General features: G+C 44.4%; 1 protein-coding gene across 2 annotated transcripts in view; it reads right to left on the bottom strand.

Moving 5' to 3' along the window:
- Positions 1–20682, bottom strand: part of Ptprj (protein tyrosine phosphatase receptor type J) — a 43674-nt gene that overhangs the window by 22111 nt on the left and 881 nt on the right. The window contains exons 2-14 of one of the 2 annotated variants that reach the window (XM_042675592.1): positions 17230–17319; positions 15309–15569; positions 13090–13332; positions 12360–12492; positions 12241–12302; positions 10302–10565; positions 9081–9341; positions 6841–7098; positions 5619–5891; positions 3681–3971; positions 2417–2548; positions 771–981; positions 520–644 (exon numbers count right to left, since the gene is read on the bottom strand). In XM_042675592.1, the coding sequence (XP_042531526.1) occupies positions 520–644; positions 771–981; positions 2417–2548; positions 3681–3971; positions 5619–5891; positions 6841–7098; positions 9081–9341; positions 10302–10565; positions 12241–12302; positions 12360–12492; positions 13090–13332; positions 15309–15569; positions 17230–17281 (2566 nt within the window). In that variant the 5' untranslated portion in view covers positions 17282–17319. Of the gene's footprint in view, positions 1–519; positions 645–770; positions 982–2416; positions 2549–3680; positions 3972–5618; positions 5892–6840; positions 7099–9080; positions 9342–10301; positions 10566–12240; positions 12493–13089; positions 13333–15308; positions 15570–17229; positions 17320–20682 lie in introns of both variants that reach the window. The other variant, XM_042675591.1, reaches the window with a different exon arrangement.

Raw genomic sequence — 20682 nt, 5'->3', positions numbered from 1 at the left:
GGTTCTTTGTCCCCAGTCCACCACTAGCTGAACATCAGAAAGCTACTCTTCCTGTCCAAGTCTCAGGTCCTAAGTCAACTCCATAATCCTTGGAGGCACATGTCACAAGGAAGCCAATGCCAGGGTTCCAGACCTGCCTCTAAGCCACTGTGTAACCCTGAGCAAGCTACTTCTACTTCCCCTCTCTGGGCCTTAGCAGTGGCTACAAGGGGGGCTGGACAAGGCTATTCCTTAGCTCCTTCTGATGCAGACACAGTCGCCCTGTGTACCTGGCACATGGGCTGACCACAGCTGTAGTACAATTCAAAGAGTGAACAGTCTGAAAATTAGAAGTGTGTCTAGCCATTAGAGAAGGGACTCTGGAGACAGGAGACCTTAAAGGTAGAAGTTGAGCTGAGCTCAAGGGCCAAGGGTCATCTCAGGTGGTGAGAGGAGAAAGCCAGGAACTCTAACCCCCTTGGGGCCACGGAGGTACACAGGTGGTATGGATTGGTAGCAGGGCTATTGTTTCTGCTCTACCTGGATCCTGAGGCAGGAAAACGGCCTCTGAGTAGCGACTGAAGGACACATAGCTCTCAGCGCCATTGATGAGTCCATCATTTTGATGGTGATAAGTAATATTGGTGAAGCCAGCCACACAAGCCCTGTGGTCAGGTGACAAAGAGCAAAATCAGTCTGTGAAGATATTGTCTAGTGCCACAGGCACCTAGAGGTTGTTTGTTTGTTTTGGCACCAGACTCGGCCCCAAACCTTTAGAAATGAAGACTTACCGATAGGATCCCAGAGGTTCCAGCTTCCCATTATAGTAGCCGAGGGTGGTGGACTCATTCCCCACATCGATTTCATATTTCAAGACTTGAGACAAGCCCTGAGAGCGTCCTCTTTCCTCCATTCTTATAAGGTATGTCACATAAGTATCAGAGGCCCCCTTTTTGAAATCCTCATATGTGTATTTCAAAACATCTGCAGAAGGATGGCCCGCTAAGAAAGGCACACAGAAGACAGGGGGTAAGTGCAGGCAGGGGAGGATGTCTGTCTCCCACATATAAATACTGACACCAGCGCCAGGGGACCATGTCACTAGCTTCCATCTCCTATGTACCTCTGAAGAGCCAGGCTTTGCTTACATCAAATTCTGAGCACTTCTTACAGTATCTCATTTCATCACCACAAATCTCAGCCCCCAGGATTATCACCCCCATTCTAAAACAAACAAGACCTGGTTCAAGGTCACATTGCCCACATGGTACGGCTGGATTCCTAACGAAAACATCTGGCTCACGCCTGCGGTCTTGCTCATCACAGGCCAGAAGTGGTCAGCCTGGCTGCATGCAACATCACCAAATCATTCAGATCATTCAAGTTTGCGATTCGTTGAAAACCAACAATAACCCAAAAAAAAAGACAACTTGGAATAGACCAAAGCAAAAAGAAACAGGGACAGACAGAGAGAGGAGAGAGAGAGACACAGAGGTCACTAATCTTTTTTGGGAAGTGGGGAGCAGGGGCGGGGGGAGTAGTCCTGGGGCTTGAACTCAGGGCCTGGGCACTGTCCCTGAGCTTCTGTGCTCAACTAATTGTTCTACCACTTGAGCCACAGCTCTACTTCTGGCTTTTGCTTAGTTAGAGATAAAGAGTCCCACAGACTTTCCTGCCCAGGCAGGCTTCAAAGCACAGTCATCAGTTCTCAGGCTCCAAGTGGCTAGAATTACAGGCCTGAGCAGCAGGTGCCTGGCAGTCAATCATGTTGGAGATTCTGGAACAAGTTATGATACCAACACATTTCTATCCTCTGGGTCCCCATATCCCTGAAAGTAAGTTTGGTTCATAGCTTCTTCTAGTATGCTGTGACAGAGGAAGTCCTATCTTGCTCACATTTAGCTAAAAGAACCACAGAAAATAACAAAACTTGGCCTATGCCAGGTACTCAAGTCATTCCCTTCATTACTACCAAGGAGTGAACAGCAGCATTTAAGGGGGGATGTGGGGGGGGAAAGGCCTTAACTCATCCTCCTCTCTGAGCAGCAGCATGCTCTTTGCCAAGGCCCCACCAACAAACACAAATGTTTCTTTATTAAGAGAAAGTTGGCCTCTTAAGGATGAATTGAAGGAAAGGGTAGACAAAGTTGGTAAAGAGAAAAGAAATCTAGATCCAAGGTAGGCCAAGTTATAGTCTAAGGGCCAAATCTAGCCACCACCTGTTTTGGCAAGTAACAATTTGCAGGAAGAAGCATACCCATTCTTTATGTATCTTCTATAATTGTTTTCATTCCACAATGGTAGAACTAAATAGCTGCCAGAGAGGCACCTGCTCCTGAGAGCTTCAGAGAAACTTTCACGACCCTTGAACTTTTATCAGGATGGGCCTAACCCTCCCCCTCTGAAAGCCAAAGCACAGGCTGCAGCCAGTCCTTACCTTCCCCAGTGGTGAGAATGACAGCATAGGCTTTGATGGGTCCATGGCTGGCTTCAAACCCACTAAACTTGACTTTTACTGAATTGTGGCTGATGGAAGTAATATTGGGGGATCCATCTGGAGGAGGGGGATCTGAAACAAAACCAACACTTAAGATCAAACAAGGAACAAAAGCATTAAGGAAGAGTCTGTGCTTACATGCCCTCCTCAGAATCTGCCCTGAAACCTTAGTATACTGAGCTCATGCAAAGCAAAGTCAGCAAGCAAGAAGCAGGGATGAGGGGCTGGGAAGGTGGCTCAGTGGTAGAGCGCTTGCCTTGCATGCATGAGGCCCTGGGTTCGATTCCTTAGCACCATATAAGCAAAAAAGAAAAAAAGCCGGAAGTGGCGCTGTGGCTCAAGTGGTAGAGCGCCAGCCTTGAGCTGAAGAGGGACAGCACCCAGGCCCAGAGTTCAAGTCCTGCAACCAGACCCCCCCAAAAAAAAGAAGCAGGGACGAAAATCAGGGACATAGAGAGACCGTGGCTATGGGGAAAGCCTGGATCACAACAACCCTTTCAGTATGTCTTGCCATATCCCACAGAGTACAGACTGCTAATTGCCTGGTATGGTTTCATTATTGTCATTTCTACCAATACATGCTTTCATTTCTTTTAACACATCTATGGAGGCATAATTAAAATAAAACAAGAAGGTGAAAGACTTGTGTGCTAAAAACCAAATGGTCATAAAAGATGCAAATAAATGGAAAGATATTCCATGTTCAAGGATTAGGACAAAATTAATACTATTAAAAATATACATATTGGGCTGGGAAGGTGGCTCAGTGGTAAAGCGCTTGCCTTGCATGCATGAGATCCTAGGTTCGATTCCTCAGCACTACATAAGCAAAAAGAAAAAAGCCAGAAGTGGTGCTGTGGCTCAAGTGGTAGAGCCCTAGCCTTAAGCTGAAGAGCTGAGGACAGTGCCCAGGCCCAGAGTTCAGGCCCCATGACCGGACCCAAAAAAAATAAAAAGTGCTTTTTATCATGCAGTGAGGTACTCTCTACATAAAGATATGGTGATGAGCTATTCTGTAAACAACCAACTTCTAAGAATGTACAAAAACAAGTCCCTCTGACTCTGGTTTTGCACACAGGATTTCTACAGAATGGGATACTTGTCTGCCAACAAAGGCTCTATGGCAAATAAGCCAAAAAAAAAAAAAAAAAGGATTTCTGGCCACGCTTGCAGACCTGCTCCCCCACCCCACCCCGAGGCCCACCTGTGATGCTGGTGGTGCAGGTGCCTTGGGCGGGCGGAGCCATCTTCTCACAGGACAAGGTGGAGATGCTGATGTTGTAGGAGGTAGAAAAATTCAAATACGTGACTTTTGTGCTGCACTCGGTGCCGTTCTCGGAGGCACAGCTCTCCACGAGGGTGGTATTCTCCCAGACCGCGCTGCTGACCCCCACCCCGAAGCCTGCATTGGTGCCCGGAGGGCAGGCCCACCTCAGAACCAAGGCTGGCTCTTTGGGGACCACCTCACAGTGGAAGGAGGTCACTGGAGCAGGATCTGAAAGACAAGCGCGGTACAGGGTCAGTCGCATGGGATGCAGGACCCTAGCCCAGATACAAAGAAGAGGTTCCTGCAGACTCTGAATGGATTGGAACAGTCATTTGAAAGCTCAAGGCGCAGCAGGCCTGCTGGAGGGTTAAATGAAAACACCAGGCATCAGTTATCAAACAAGATGTCCAGGCGAGACAGAATCTGGGCTCCACAAGACACATCACTCCATTTAGGGCTCTCATGGCAATCCTTTTTGGGGGGCCAGGCAAGGCTCATACGGTCCTATTTCACACATACATCAACTGAGGCTCAGTGAGGGTTTAAGTAGTTTGCAGAAGATAATGGCTGAAGAGGACAAGGTCAGAACCAGAACGCAGGTTTTTCTAAATCTACATTTACAGACACAATGTGTTGACTACTCTACTGTCACTGGAGGCAGTGTCCTTATCATTAAGATGAGGATCACAAATGTTACTAAGCGCCAACCTCAATGGGGAGCTGAGTTAATCACAGGGGAGAATATCTACAGTTCTGCAGGATTCTAGCACAAGCAAAGCATTCACAAGTCACTGCTGCAGTCCCCAGGTCTCTTCCCTGAGACCTGGATTCTATGAATTTTTCATTCCACTGCAGGTTGCAATTATTAAAGCTAGGATAGGTGTCAGCAATAGCAAAGACCCAAACACAAAGACCAGCTCCTAGCTGGGGACATGGTTCAAATGGCAGAGCACCTGTCTAGCAAGTACAAGTCCCTGAGTTCAAACCCTAGCACTGCAAAAACAGCAAAACAAACAAAATGAAGATCAAGTAAGATGGAGCCTGAGTGTAGACAGGGTGATTCAAGACCACAGGGATTTTTTTTTTGGGGGGGGGGGGTTCCGGTCGTGGGGCCTGAACTCTGGGCCTGGGCACTGTCCCTCAGCTCTTCAGCTCAAGGCTAGGGGTCTACCACTTGAGCCACAGTGCCACTTCTGGCTTTTTTCTTTTTGCTTATGTGGTGCTGAGGAATCGAACCCAGGGCCTCAGGCATGCAAGGCAAGCACTCTACCACTGAGCCACCTTCCCAGCCCCCACAGGGATTTTTTAATCACCCCTGTGAATGGTCAGAGGGCAAGGGCCCAGCTCAAGTACCATCAGGGAGACTGAAGGTACTCAGACCCCCCCACTTCCAATCAGCCTGACCTCACCTGAGTGGGGCACTCTAGAGAAGGGGACAGAATGAGGTAGTCCAGGGTACAGAGGCTACAAAGGAACCTCTGAGCTGGGAGCCAAAGACTCTCCTGAATCTACAGAGCCTCCCCAGGGGTCCCCCAGAACACAGCGCTCATCTGGGCTCTGCTCTTCATCACAACTTTCTGAATTATGAGACAGGTACTTGTCAGGAGGGGCAAAAAGGCTGAGTGTTCTTGTCATTGCCTGTCCATATAAAGGGAAAAGTCAGGAACTACATGGCCAGACATCTTTCATACCCTGGCCCCCTACTTCTCCAGCTTCATGTCCTGCTCCCATGGATCCACTCCTAATACTTAACTTCCTATTCTTCTTCCAACACACAGGGTCTCCAACCTCAGGGCCTTTGCCCCACAGGCTGGGAAGAAGTACCTGCAAGTGGCCACCAGACAGGAAGGAGGCCAAGGACCAGAGACCACTCACCTGTACAGAACAACTCCAAGCCAGGCCCTGACTCAAGACCATCCCCCACTTGTGCAAAGATCTCCACTGTGTAGGACGAGCCAGGTGTTAACTCCGTGACTACCACAGAAGTGACTCCCATGTCTTTGATCACTTTGGTTATGCTGCTGTTTTCAGCCTGTGTGATAACAAGGCGGTAGGAGTATGTTGCTGAGGCTGCGTCTGTGTTATCCCAGTGGAAGGCTGCTGCTGTGGTATTGGGCTCCACTACAATGTAGGACACGTTGCTGGGCCCTGGGTTTAAAAAGAAAAAATTAGCCAAGCACTGATGGCTCACACCTATGATCTTGGCTACTCAGGAAGCTGAGATCTGAGGATGGAGGTCTGAAGCCAGCCCAGGCAGGAAAGTCTGTGACTCTTTTTGTTTTGTTTGTTTTGTGCTGGTACTGAGACTTGACCTCACAGCCTAGGCACAGTCCCTGAGCATTTTTGCTCAAGGACAGTGCTCTAACACTTGCATCACAACTCCATTTCAGGCTTTTTGGTGATTAATTGGAAATAAGAGTATTACAGGGCTGGAGGCAGTGGCTCACACAGGTAATCCTAGCTTCTCAGGAGGCCGAGATCTGAGGTTCAACGCCAGCTCCGGCAAGAAAGTCCATGAGACTCTTATCTCCAATAACCTACTCAGAAAAAGCCAGAACTGTGGCTCAGGTGATAGAATGCTAGCCTTGAGCAAAAGAAGCTCAGGGACAACACCCAGGCCCAGAGTTCAAGCCCCAAGCAAAGCTCATCAGAGCTGGATCTTCCAGTGCCACAAGATCTGGTCACTCTAATTGGGTGGGGGGAAGGGGGGATGGGAAAGGGAAACAAAGGAGGAGGCTACAATGCTTGATAAGAAATGTACTCATTATCTTGCCCATGTAATTGTAACCCCTCAGTACAGTATTTTCACAATTAAAAAAAAAAAAAAAGATCTGGTCACTCTAATCTGTGTTCCCAAGGGATGAGTAGATCGCCAATGTCCTCTGCTTTCATGGGATAAGTCAGTCACTTTCTGCCTCTCAAAACAATTCCATGTTCACATGGCTTTAACCACAATGGACCAAGGGAACAGGTGAGCCTTTGGCTAGGCAGCTATGTCCATGTGAAGCAGCTAAATATCAAATGGAAACCCAGAGATATAACGGGCCTTCCCCATCCTTTAGCAAGCTCCCTCCAAGCAAAAGGCCCAGAGACTTACGTGTGTAGTGTGCGATGGAGCCCGAATCCCCCTGGACTTGATCTATTTCCGGGGTGATTGTGACATTGTACAATGTCCCAGGAATGAGGTCCTCCAGAATGATGTTCTTCTCAGAACTGTTGGTTTTGTTGGAGCCATACTGAGACTGTATAACTAAATGGTAGATGTATCCAGAAACATTGTCTCTGTTCTGCCATTCCAGTTGCATTTCGGTGGTGGTGACACTAACCACACGGATGTCACACACGGCACTGGAGTCTGCTCAGAAGGAAAGAAGGGGTAAAAAAATTGTTCATGACCACAGTGATACTCAGCTTCATTTCAAAGTGTCTGTCAAAATAAATGGTTTATTTCGTTACTCATCTCTCCAATGAGTCTACAAAGGGTAAAGTGTGAAACCTAACCTCATTTGTGGATTGACTACACACAGTTCTCACCATGCACTGATTAATAATATTCATATTAATAATAATCAATTTTTAAAATCTGAACAAGTTTCAAAAACAAACATTCTTAATTCCAACATGTGCATCAGAGCTCAGTTGATGTGGAAAAGCCCTCATTCAGTCCCGATATATCATCAGTCATACTGAAATAACTGTGAGAGCCAGGCACCATGGCTCATACCCATAATCCTAACTTCTGAGGATGCTGTGATCGAGAGGATCATGATTCAAGACTATCCAGGATATGGCCTGGGAAGGTGGCTCAGAGGTAGAGCGCTTGCCTTGTATGCGTGAGGCCCTCGGTTTGATTCCTCAGCACCACATAACCAAAAAGAAAAAAAGCCGGAAGTGGCACTGTGGTTCAAGTGGTAGAGCACTAGCCTTGAGCTGAAGAGCTGAGGGACAGTGCCCAGGCCCAGAGTTCAGGCCCCACGACCAGACCCAAAAAAAAAGAAAAGAAAAGAAAAGACTATCCAGGATAGAAAAGTCCAAGATTTCATCTAAATGGAAGAAGCTAGCTATGATGTACATTACCTGCCGGATTCCATCTCAGCTACTATGAGAAATTTAAAAATAGGAAGATCATGGTCCAGATGTGTACCAGGGCAAAAGGTGAGATCCTAATAACCAGTGCAAAAAAGGGCTGATGTGCTTCAACAGTAGAGTTCCTGTATAGCCAGGGCAAATCCAATCCCTGAGTTCAAATCCCAGTATCAGTTTTTAAAGCCCACACTGGGTACTTCTGGCTCATGCCTCTAGCTACTTAAGAGACTGAGATCTGAGGATCATGGTTCAAAGCCACTCTTCTAAGTGGAACTGTGGCTCAAGTGGCAGAATGCTAGCCTTGAGCACAAAAAGGTCAGTGCCCAGGCCCTGAGTTCAAGCCCCAGGACTGGCACCAAAAAAAAAAAAACCCTAGATGAGCTCTATGGAGGGTCATCTGTATCTGACAGGCAGACAATGGAATACAAGACACGTGTTAAAATTACCCTGTAAGTTCTATCATTTTCAGGGAACTGAATGAACCTGGAAAAATCTTAGGGTGTCAAGAAAGCCATCCTCAGAGAGTCAAAGAGCACATATTTTCTCTCACATGAGGGAGTTAGACCTGAAATATGGACATATCTGAAAACACATGGAGGTCCATGCACATGCATATACACAATCAAATGGATCACAGGGTGGTATGGGTAGGAGTGAGATTGCCACAGTATAACCCCTCTGAACAATTAACAGTTTAACAAAATGAATGGCAGGAAACTAAAAGATGCTTTATCTGAGAGGAGTGAGGACTAATTGGAAGAGAGCAAACAAGTGAGTAAAGAGGAACATGATTGGTGAATACAACCATAATATTCCAATGTACCTGCGTGAAAATGAAACTAGGAAACTCGCAGAAAGCGGTAAAGGTGGGATGGTTGGAGGATAGTTTGGGGACAAGTGAGGAATGAAAGACTCTAATCAAGATACACTGTAAACATAAGTCAGTATGCTAAATCGAAACCCCTTTATATAACTATTTGGAAAAAAAACATTTTTTAAATTACTCTATAGAAAAAAAATATGTATGTACATATTTTATCAGTAATTAACTCTGGTTGATGATTTACCTTAGGGGAATTTTATTGTTGTTCATCAGTACACTTTGTATCATCATATAAAGTTATGAAATATTCTTAAGGGGTTTTTTTCCTTACTATGAGGGCAATACTTGAAACACGTGACATCTATAAATCACTCCTCTCTCCTTTAAGCAACATCCCTATTTAACAGAAGCACAGCCCACTTGCTTACCAGTTCTACTTGTAACTTGTTGAGATGGCCCTTCAGTCCCATTGGGTCCTTGTGGAAATATTTCAAAACGATAACTGGTTCCAGGCTTTAAGTTATCGATGATAATTGTTTGGTTGATGGTCGTCACATTATCTTGATGGTTTCCAGTTTCTTCCTGCGTGGTAACAATCCTAAAGAAATCTGAGTCACTGCTGTTCCAAGCTAAGCCAATTTCCCTTAAGCGGACAAGTGTCACTTGAAAGTGGGAGACAGGACCAGGAGCTGAGGGAAAAGATAGTAAGATAGTGCATGATGAGATTAAAAATGTCTTGTCTCTGTGAAGGAAGGGAAGACACTGAACAAAAGGAAATGTACTCATTACCTGAATCATGTAATGGTAATCCCTCTGTACTTCACCTGTATAATAACAATAAATTGAAAAAAAAAAAAAAAAAAACCTCTAGTTCTGGGCTAAGTGTCATGATTCACACTGTGGCCAGCTTGGACTACATAGCAAGACCAGACAGAAGAAGGGAAGAAGGGAGGGAGAGAGGAAGGAGAGAGGAGGGAGAGAGGAAGCGAGGGAAGGGAGGGAGATATGACAGATAGACAGAAAAAAAGAGAGATACCTAAAACATAGGCATAACTAACCTTCAAAAAATAGTAACACTGAGAGTTAAAAAAGCACATTTAGGACCCCTTTTTAAAAAATTTGTATCATCAACTGCAACACAAGCTGGTGTTTGTCCCATGGAGAGAACACCTGGCCACCAGAATACAGACACTGTGCATTTAACTGTACAAAGTCATTCATAGATGAGCAGAGGCAAAGACTCCCCTTGCTCACGGCTAAGGGCTCAAGTTCTAGAATAGAAACTTATGGCTCCTGGCTACTTTATCTTCAATGCATCATTAAGTCTCCTACGGGCCTAATGTCATATCTGTCACTTAGCAGAGAGGTGATGTGACACTACATTACCTCTCTCAGCCTTGGCTTCCTCATCCATAAAATCAGATTAGCCGTGTGACAGGGCCGTTGCGAGCATTCAGTGCTCCAGCGGAAAGAGAGCACATTACAAGGTGCTCAGTGTTGGCTGTGGTCACTATTGTAGGAGTCCCTGTGGGCCCCTGTACAGTTCTGTACATTCCTTCAGGAAAGGAACAAAGCATCCTCTCCTCAAATCTAGGCCTGGCACATGATAGACCACAAGAAAGGTTAGCCAGAGCACCAAAGGAACTCACGCGTGTACACCTGGAGAAAGCCCGGCACGCCCTCCACGTCTCCCAGGAAAGGACACACCGTGACATTGTACAAGGTGCTTGAGTGGAGTCCCAGGATGACGAGACTTTTCTCGGGGACAGTGAAGTTGAGGAAATGAGTGCCTCCAGCCACATGGACCTTGTACGTATAGGCAGCAGACGACCCATTATATTTGTCTTTCCAGGTGAGGGTCATGCTTGTAGCATTGATGACCACAACTTGGATGTCAAAAACCTGAGCAGAATCTGTAAAAACAAAAAAGAAGTAAAAAAAAAAAAAAAAAATGACCACACCAGATAATGAGTTGTTGCGGAGCCTCACGCCTGTAATTCTAGCTACTCAAGCAGTTGAGATCTAAAGATCTCAAGCCAGCCTCAACAGGCAAGTTCATGAGACTCTTATCTCCAATTAAATGCACACACATACACACAAAACAGAAATGGAGCTGTGGCTCAAGTGGTAGAGCACTTAGCCTTGACCACAAAAGCTCAATCTCACACATTCTCTCTCTCTCTCTCTCTCTCTCTCTCTCTCTCTCTCTCTCTCTCTCTCTCACACACACACACACACACACACACACACACACACACACACACACACACGAGTTATAAAGGGGTTTTATCAGCCTGGCAATTGCTCCCCATCTTCACCATATAACCATGTCTAGAGTGTACAAGAGTCCCAAAAGAGTCGGGTGTCCCTGCTCAGTGAGTCTGTCCCTCCAGGAACTTCAAAGGAACTTCCTGAGTGTGTCACTGGATGTAGGATTACTCACACCCACTCCACCCACCCACCCACATCCCCCAGAGTCTCCTGGGTACCTGCTGGTTTCCTATCTCTACCACTCCAATTTCAACCTTCATTCCCTCAGTTCTGTGAGCCCATGAGTCCTTTAAAATTGGGTAAGACAACCAAGTCCATTCATGCCCCCTGCCACCAAGCCCTTAAGGGCTTGTGGTAATGCAATGCAGCGTTGGATCCTGAGCGCAGGGCTCCAACTGCATGCAGTTTCCCATGTCCGTATGTCTCAACTCCCTTATGTTACAAACTCTCTGAGAGCCAAAACCCTGGACACAGGGCTGAGAATGAGACTTAGTGGTAGAGAATGCTTGGGTAGCACGCATGAAGCTCTGCGTTCGATTCTTCAGTACCACATAAACAGAAAAGCCCAGATGTTGCACTGTGGTTCAAGTGCTAGCCTTAAGCAAAAGAAACTTAGGGACAGTGCCCAGAACCTGAATTCAAGCCCCAGGACTGGTGAAAGGAAAGAGAGAACGAGAGAAAAAGAGAGAGAGAGAAAAAGAGAGAGGAAGGGAGGGAGGGAGGGAGGGAAGGAAGGAAGGAAGGAAGGAAGGAAGGAGGGAGGGAGGCAGGGAGGCAGGGAGGGAGGGAGGGTAGAGGGAGGGAGGGAGGGAGGGAGGGGGGAGGGAGGGAGGGAGGGAGGGAGGGAGGGAGGGAGGGAGGGAGGGAGGAATCTGGGCATATTTCTAGCAAATTGACAGTGGGCCAAGGAAGAACTCAGAACCAGCAATTGGCATGTCAATAAGTGTTTCAACAGAAAGGTCCGTGTGCATTCGAAGGGCAAGTTAAAAACAGAAATTCATTTTCTTATCCCAGGTGTGGAAAAGCTCCACCCAATGGCTGCAGAAGATAACAACGTTCTAAAGCAGTATGTCTCCATGGCTAATATGCAGAAACAGGAAAGACGTAAGGCAGTGCCCAGCATCTTTACCGAATATACACTGTTCAATAACGTCTTAGTGAGCTTTGTGACCACAGAGGTTTGAAGAAATTCAACCATCTGCTCTACTCCAAAGTTCACCCCGAAAACGCTCTGACAACAGAAATGACTCAGATCCAAAAGCAAAACTATAAGCAAGGAATCTCAAAGATAAAACTGTTTCACAAAATTCCACATACTTGTGAGGAAAGAGATGTTCTGGGGCTGTCCTTCTGTGCAATTTGCTGCTTGAGAATAAACACTGGGAGAGATGTTCTGGGGCCGTCCTTCTGTGCAATCCGCTGCTTGAGAATAAACAGTGGCTGTATACTGAGTGTCAGACTCTAACCCGACGAGCTGAACTTCTATGCCTCGGGACTCCTTGCCAGGAGCCACGGAGCTGTTGTGTGGTAGGAGTCTCACCTCTGGGCTTCTCTCTGTGTTGTTGGTATCTGGTTTAAACACAAAAGCAAAGGTATCAACCACAAAAGGGACACAACCTCCATCTTCCAGCACACCATCCATATGATGATTCATCCAACAGTACCCACTGTTGGCACTTCATAAATATCTCTGTCTGGATATATCACTTCATACTATTGTCCCAGGAATGCCACAGAGACCTTGCATTCTCTCTCAACTATGATCTTGGGACCATTCTCCTTATATTCTCCCAGCATGATTTCCCATGGACAGCTACCCAGAGCCCATTCAAGGAATGCGTTCGCTGAACCAAAAGTATGAAAATGGAAAGGCCTAATGAATGGCCTTTTCTCCTTGACCTGTATGGAAGGAGCCACTCTGAAAAACAAAGCTGCTACACATAATGATGCAAAAAGAAGGGATGAGAAGCATCTTGTTCCTTTAATACCTTGCTGCCTATAGTGGGGAAAATATACATGGACCACAAATTGCTCTTTCCATTCTAGTTTCCATCTGTCACTTGAAATCAAAAGCCTAACTCCATACATACATGAGAACAATATTTTTTTTTTCAAACTAAAAAGTGATTGAAAGTCAACACCAGAGCTTACTCTTGTGTAACTCACCCAAGCCACCTTCTGTGGTATCACTTGGTGTCTTATGTAATTTTGGAAGAAACTGGACCACATGTCGAAACCCTGGCTTCAGGTCTGAAACGGTGACTGCTAAATCATCAACCATCTTGCTATGGTTGCTAGTGCTCTGAAGAACTATCCGGTAAGATTCAGTGCCATTGTCCTTGCTCCAGGTAAGAACAACCTGCGTCACACCCATGAAGGCAACACAAAGGTCCGACACTGGAAGAGGCTCTGTTTGAAAAACACAAAATGGACATTCGTGAAACGGAGTATCTTAAGTCAACTGTCATCAAAACACTCAGCACAGCTAAGTACCCTGTGGCTCATCCCCTGTAATCCACCCTAACTACTCAGGAAGCTGACATCTGAGGATCAAGGTTGGGAGCCTGCCGGGTAAGACAGTTTATGAGACTCTAATCTCCAGCTGACCACCAAAAAGCAAGAAATGGAGCTGTGACGCAAATGATAGAGAGCCAGCCTTGAGTAGAAAGCCAAAGGACAACTCCCAGGCTTTGAGTTCAAGCCCCAGTATGGGCACAAAAATAAAATAAAATAAAATAGGGACTGGGAAGGTGGCTCAGTGGTAGAGCACTTGCCTTGCATGCATGAGGCCCTGGGTTTGATTCCTCAGCACCACATAAGCAAAAAAAAAAAGCCAGAAGTGGCGCTGTGGCTCATAGTGGTAGAGCACTAGCTTTGAGCTGAAGAGCTGAGGGACAGTGCCCAGGCCCAGAGTTCAATCCCCACAACCGGACCCAAAAATAAATAAATAATAAAATAAATAAATAATAAAATAAAATAAAATAATTAATTGGCTAAACTTTGAAAATGCTTTTAGAAAAAAAGCCACTAGAAGCCATTAATTTAGTGCTTGTCTATTCCATGGCCAAAAGGAGATGTTATATGAACCTGACTCACTTCATGTTATATATAAACAACAAGGTTTTTTCAATCAATCTATCTATCTTATCTATCTACTTACCTACCAACCTACCTACCTATCAAACCCTCTCCCTACTGTCCTCTCCTTTTCCCCCTTCCTTCTCCTACTTTTCTTTTATACACACACACACACACACAAAAATGAAGGGCTGCTTTTTCTCTTACCGTAGAAAGAGATCCTCGTCTATTGGTTACATTTAAATTGCTTTTCTCTTTGTGTGTGTGTGTGGGGGGGGGGGGGGGGGGAAGTACTGTGGTTTGAACTGAAGTCCTCACGTTTGCTAACATATGAGGCATTCTATCACTTCTCTGAACCCATACCTCTAGTTATATAACCCATGCCCTGGTTATTTCTGCAATAGGGTTCCATCTCCCTCCCAGGCACATACCAGGACTATAGCACACCTATTTTAGACTTCCTACTGTAGTCAGGATGACAGGTGAATGAATGCCACTATACCCAGCTTCTTCTGCTGAGATAATCTTGAGGATCTTTTTCCGAGAAGTCTGGCCTGAAACTGCCATCCTCTCCAATTCTCAGCCTCCCACAGAGCTGTAATAACAGACATGTGACACTCTGCCCAGCCGTGGATTAGGAAGAGGTCTTATGACCTGTGATCCTCCCATTCTGTCTCCCAAGAAGCCAGGATTATAGGCACGAGCAAGCATCCAGCTGTAAATTTCTTTGTATTCTTTTCATCTTAAAAAAAATAGCTGCTGAATTTACAGCTGTAACAACTTGTAAAGGTACTGATGCCTAAGCTAAACCTCAATCTAAAGTTGTTAACCCTTAATTAAAATCTAAATGTCATGTCACTTTCATTTCATTTGAAACACCAAATTTTCTATAAAGTATACCAAACTTTCCTGCCCAACAGAAACTACTGGGAATTTATAAATTCCACATCAATGTCCAAAGGAGTTTAAAAGGTGAGAAATGACTGGTCATCAAATCCTATTTCTAATGAGATCACTTCCACTCCAGGGTCTTACTGAAAAATAGGTCTGAACCAATAAAATAATAGAATTTTTGGTTTTGTTTGTTTATAACGAAATGGATGAGACAAAGTTAAGACTTCCAAAAACACACAGAACCCTAATCCTGACAGATCTGGCTACCTGAACTCCTGGCTTGACATAGCACAATACCCTTTCTCCTCTTCTACAGTATGAAAACAAAGCTCTTTCTAACAGACAGTTTGAATAGACAAGGTCCAAAGGTTCAGAAAAGGGTTTGTGATTATACTGTATGCCTGTCACCTTACTTGTTGTAACAGTTTTGCTGGGATATCCCCAATTATGACTGGATCTTTCCGGGACAATGAAGAATGTGTAGGAAGTCCCTGGACGCAAGCCTGTGAGGTTACACCGGTTCTGATCATTAGCAGTGAGCGGCCATGGCTTATCCATCTCATTCTTTATTCTGCAAGTGTAGTTTGAAGCAACTGTGTCATTGTTTTCCCAGGTGAGGCCCACACTGGTTGGACTGACGAAAACAATTTTAATGTCAAACACAGGACTGGGTGCTATGTAGAGGTTTTCAAGGAACACAGGGGAAAAAAAAGGAGAAGAAGAAAAAGAAGATTGTGATTAAAACACACATGCAAGAGTAACATCTGCTCTGTAGGTCTACTTTCCAAAGCTACACTTGCAGAACTGCCCCATAGGTAGTTGAATGATCTGAAATGAGCCCCTCAGATTTGCTCAAGGCTCAGGTTCCCCTGACACAGACCATACCAAAAATAAAGGTTACATACTGTGCTACCATGGGATAATAATAATATTTTTTAAAACTGGGTCTTAGTTCTAGTCCTGTTTATTCCTAGACTTGTAATTGTACTCACCATCATTGGACCTCTTAACTTACAAAAGCTCTAGATCAAAGTTCATAAAGCTTTAAGAAAAAAATCGACACTTTTGTCTTCTTAATAACCATTAAGGATCCCAGAGTAATTTTGTTTATATAGGTTATGTTTATACTCTATTATAAATAACAATTTTTTTGCCAGTTCTAAACTCAGCGCCTCGTGTTTACTTGGCCAGTTCACTTGGCTGGTACTCTACCACTTGAGCTATGTCTCAAACCCAGATTTTGGGTTATTTTGGAGGTGGAGTCTCACAAACTTTTCTGGACAGGCTAGCTTTAAACCATGATCTTCTAGCTCTCAAGCCATTTGAGTAGCTAGGATTATAGGCATTAGCCACTAACACCCAACTAGTTGATTTTTATATATGATAATAACATTAACCATTACTGTGACAATGTCATCATCCTATATCATGTAACGTCTGTAAAATACCACCATACACTCATGAGAGAATGAAAAGGCCAAATAACAATTTAGCATTCCTTATAATAACATCTCAGAGAGCTTTTGAGATTTCCTCAAAAGGGACCCCATACAGAGTCTAAGACCATACTTTAAGAACCAATAATCAAATCTACAGGTCAAAATATTTTTTTCTGTAAAAGCTAGAGAACAAGTATTTTAGGCTTTACAAGAAAGAAATTGTTGTTATTACTTAATTCTAACATGAATGCAGCCAGAGGCAGGTCACAAATACATGAGCATAGCGGTGGTTTCAGTACAACCCTGTAGTGAACCCTGTAGTGGGCCAGTATTGGATTATTATTATTATTATTATTATTATTATTATTATTATTATTATTATTATTATATGCCTATTATAATTTGGACAACTGAGTGCAAGGCAGATCATAAATTAATGCTGTAGAGATATTTCTGTTTACAGAGAAAACTAATCATCATAAACAAGTAATGGGGAAAAAGAAGACCCAAAATGTGGAAAATGGCCTGAAGGTGTGTAAAACAATCTATACATATATCTTAGAATTGTAAAGATAACATACACCCAACTTTACCCATGAATGTTTCTAGTTGAAAGCTTACATGTGGACTGTGTTGTTTTTGCTGGTATTCTGCTATTATAAACTATTTAAAATTTTCATGATACTTAAATGAAAAACAAAATTTAGAAAAAATGACATCTATAAATCACCCTGGTCTCCTGTAAGCAACATCCCTACTTGGCAGGAAGCACAGCCCACTTGCCTACCAGTTCTATTTGTAACTTCCCAGGATGGCCCTCCGGTCCCATTGGATCCTTATAGAAATGTTTCAAAATGATAACTGGTTCCAGGGTATAAACCATCAATGACAATACCTGGTTTGGTGGGAGTTTCAAACTTCTCAGTTCCATTCAGTATGGTAGCCATTGTTAAGGACTCCGTGGCATTGATATTCCCATCAGAGGCTAGGGGAAGACAGTGAATTAGGTTAGATTTATGATCTAGAAGAGAGTAGTGACCAACCCCCAACAAAAGACACAGAGCATAGAGGCATATTCAGAACTCCTTTGCTGGTCTCTCCTTTGCTCTTTTTTGATCACCAACTACAACATAAGTCCTCAGAAACTAATTTTTCCGCCAGGGAGAAAGCACTTGGCCAAGAAAATATAATCAATCTGATTGCCATTCACAGGAAAATGAGAAGGGCTGCAAGAACAGGCTCTGGAAGAGAAACTTAGCCATTGCTGAGTGCTTTGTCTTGGATATACTACAAAACCTTTGTTTACAGAGGCCGTTTACAGAGGCTTCTAGGAAAGGAAGCCTCAAAGGGTAGAGCTCTACATTCTGCCCTGCATCCTTCCTCTAACTAGAAGGTGGATGGGATGACTGGAGCTCAAGATGACTAACTGTGATGGTGGTTGCTGCTGCTTCCAGATCATAAAATGAAAGCTCAGAACACACTCAACTGGATGGGATAATGACAGCAGAAACTTCCTGTGACAAAGGGGTGACTCTCCACCATTAGTTTTACAGCCTGTCTTTGAGTCAATTCTGGAAGTTAGGCCTACATCCCACTCCCCCGGAGTTATGGACTCTATTTTATCCACCCCCAAAACTCTATGTTGAAATCATAGCCTCTAGTATCTAGAAGGGGACTGACTGCGTTTACAATCTTTCAAGAGGTATTTAGATTAAAATGAGGCTGTAAGGGTAAGACCTCTCCGGGAAGACTGTGTTCTTATAAAAAGAGGAGCAACCCTGGGACACACATAAGACTAAAAGATAATCACATGAAAACACAGGAAGGAAGAAGACAGCCACCCTCAAGCCTAGAAGAAAGGCCTCAATGGGAAAAAAAAAAATCAAACCTATTGAACACTTGATCTATGACTCCTTGTCTCCTGAACTAGGAGAAAACAAACTCCCAGGCACTCATTACAGCCCCCTGGCAAACTAAGATCACATCTTTCCAATGATTCTGTAAACCTTCATCCCCAGGAAAAAAAAATTCCCTGGCTTAAAATAACTCATGGCTTCTGTTTCCTGCAACTGAGTTCTGGCCAGCGCTCCACCAGAGAGTAAAGAAGTGAAATTCCACTGCCCCAGTGACTCCAGGCTGCACAAACTACCTTCCAGCTTATGAAAAAAAAAATTGTTCACAGGAGAGACACACAGCCCTCTCCATTGGTAGCACAGACTGTACACACTGCTGTTATTAACGAAGATGTGCTTTATTAGAAGTGTTTAGCAAGATCTGCCCTTCTATAAGGCAGTGTAAGAACAATCTAATTATTATATCTGTATTGATTCATAGTCTCTGGTATTTTTCACCCATTAGGGAAATAAAGAAAACATATTCCAAAGACCAAGTTATATTTCTCCCAAAAGATACATTTTATAAAGTGCTAAATATTAGCCTATAATCCTAGCTACTCAGGAGGCTGAGATCTAAGCATCATGGTTGGAAGTCAGCCTACGCAGAGAAGTCTGGGAGACTCTTATCTCCAATTAATCACCAAGTTGGAAGTGCAGCTGTGGCTCAAGTGGTAGAGCACTAGCTAGCGGTTCAGGGATAGCACCCAGGTCCTGAGTTCAAGCCTAGCACCAGCACAAAAAAAAAAAAAAAAAAAAAAAACCACGATTACTGTCTTACTTACAGAAATATCTCAGAGGCTAGGAAGGTGGCTTCATGGCAGAGTGCTTGCCTAGCATGCATGAAGTCCTGGGTTCAATTCCTCAGTACCACATAAACAGAAAAAGCTGGAAGTGGCACTGTGGCTCAAGTGATAGAGTGCTAGACTTAGCAAAAGAAGCTCAGGGACAGTACTCAGACCCTGATTTCCAGCCCCAGGATTGAGAAGGAAGGGAGAAAGGAAGAAGGAAAGAAGGAAAGAAGTGAGGAAGAGAGGAAGGGAAAAAGGGAAGGCAAGAGGGAAGAAGGAAGGAATGGAGGGAGGGAGAGAGGGAGGGAGGGAAGGAGGGAGGGAGGGAGGGAGGGAAGGTGAGGGAGGGGAAGAGAGGGAAAGAGAGAGAGGGGAAGGGAGGGAGGGAGAGAAGGAGGGAGGGAGAGAGGGAGGGAGGGAGGTTCTTATGACCCCAAAACTAAGTAAGGTCAGTATCCTAGAATAGACAGAAATATGTTGTGCTTCATTAAAAACTATCCAGAAGATACTGGTGGTTCTTACTTGTAATCCTAGCTACTCAGGAGTCTGAGATCTAAGGACAAAGATTAGAAGCCAGCCCAACATAAAAGACAATAGAAAATAATAGTTTCTCAGACTCCCATCTTGTAAGTCTGGCTAATAGAAGTTAAGAATCTCACAAAGCCCCAAGGTGGAACTGTGGCTTAAGTGGAGCACTAGCCTTGAGCAAAAGAGATAAAGGACAGCATTCAGTCCTTGAGTTCAAACCATTGTACTGGCATGCTCAGAAACGTGTGCTTGAATGCATACACATGCCTACACATAAACATACAAACTCCTACCTTACTATCAACCAGCCACAAGTATCTCCCACCTGAAATCTTAGCTACTGTGGAAGCTGAGACCTGGAGAATCAAGGATCAAAGCCCAAACAAAACAAGCAAAAGTCCATGACACCTAATGCTGAACTTGAGTGTTAGAGTGCCAGCTATGAGCAAGAAAACCAAGTGAGAACACAAACCCCAGAATTTAAGTCCTGGTGCTCACACAAAATAATAATAATAATAATAGACCCACAACCAGTTGCCAGTGGCTCACACCTATGATCCTAGCTATTCAAGGGGCCGAGAGGGGAAGATCAAGGTTCAAAGCCAGTCAGGACAGAAATGTCCATGAGATTCTTTTTGTTTGTTTTTTTGGCCAGTCCTGGGACTTGAACTCAGGTCCTGGGCACTGTCCTCGAACTTCTTTTGCTCTACAACTTTTTCTTTTTTTGGTCGGTCATGGGGATTGAACTCTGGGCCTGAGCACTGTCGCTTGAGCTCTTCAGCTCAAGGCTAGTGCTCTGGCACTTGAGCCACGGGGCCACTTCTGGCTTTTTCTGTTTATGTAGTACTGAGGAATTGAACCCAGGGCTTCATGCCTGCTAGGCAAGCACTCTACCACTAAGCTGTGGTTCAAATGGTAGATTGCTAATGTTGAACAACAAAGACAGGAACAGGGCCTAAGCTCTCAGTTCAAGCCCAAGAACTGGCAAAAAAAAAAAAAAGGTCAAAAATACTAATGCATCCTTATTTTTCTGTTTTCAATACAGATCTGATCTTAGAAAGAACCAGCAGCAGTAATCAGCAACTAGAACTCAGACCTCCACAAGACACTGATTTTTGTTGTTGTTGTTTGGGGGGG

This window comes from Dipodomys spectabilis, unplaced genomic scaffold (assembly GCF_019054845.1).
Source record: "Dipodomys spectabilis isolate Male_0828 unplaced genomic scaffold, ASM1905484v1 ptg000030l, whole genome shotgun sequence".
NCBI lineage: Eukaryota > Metazoa > Chordata > Mammalia > Rodentia > Heteromyidae > Dipodomys > Dipodomys spectabilis.
The sequence above is the reverse complement of the archived record's forward strand: the minus strand, read 5'-3'. Positions and strand labels throughout refer to the sequence as shown.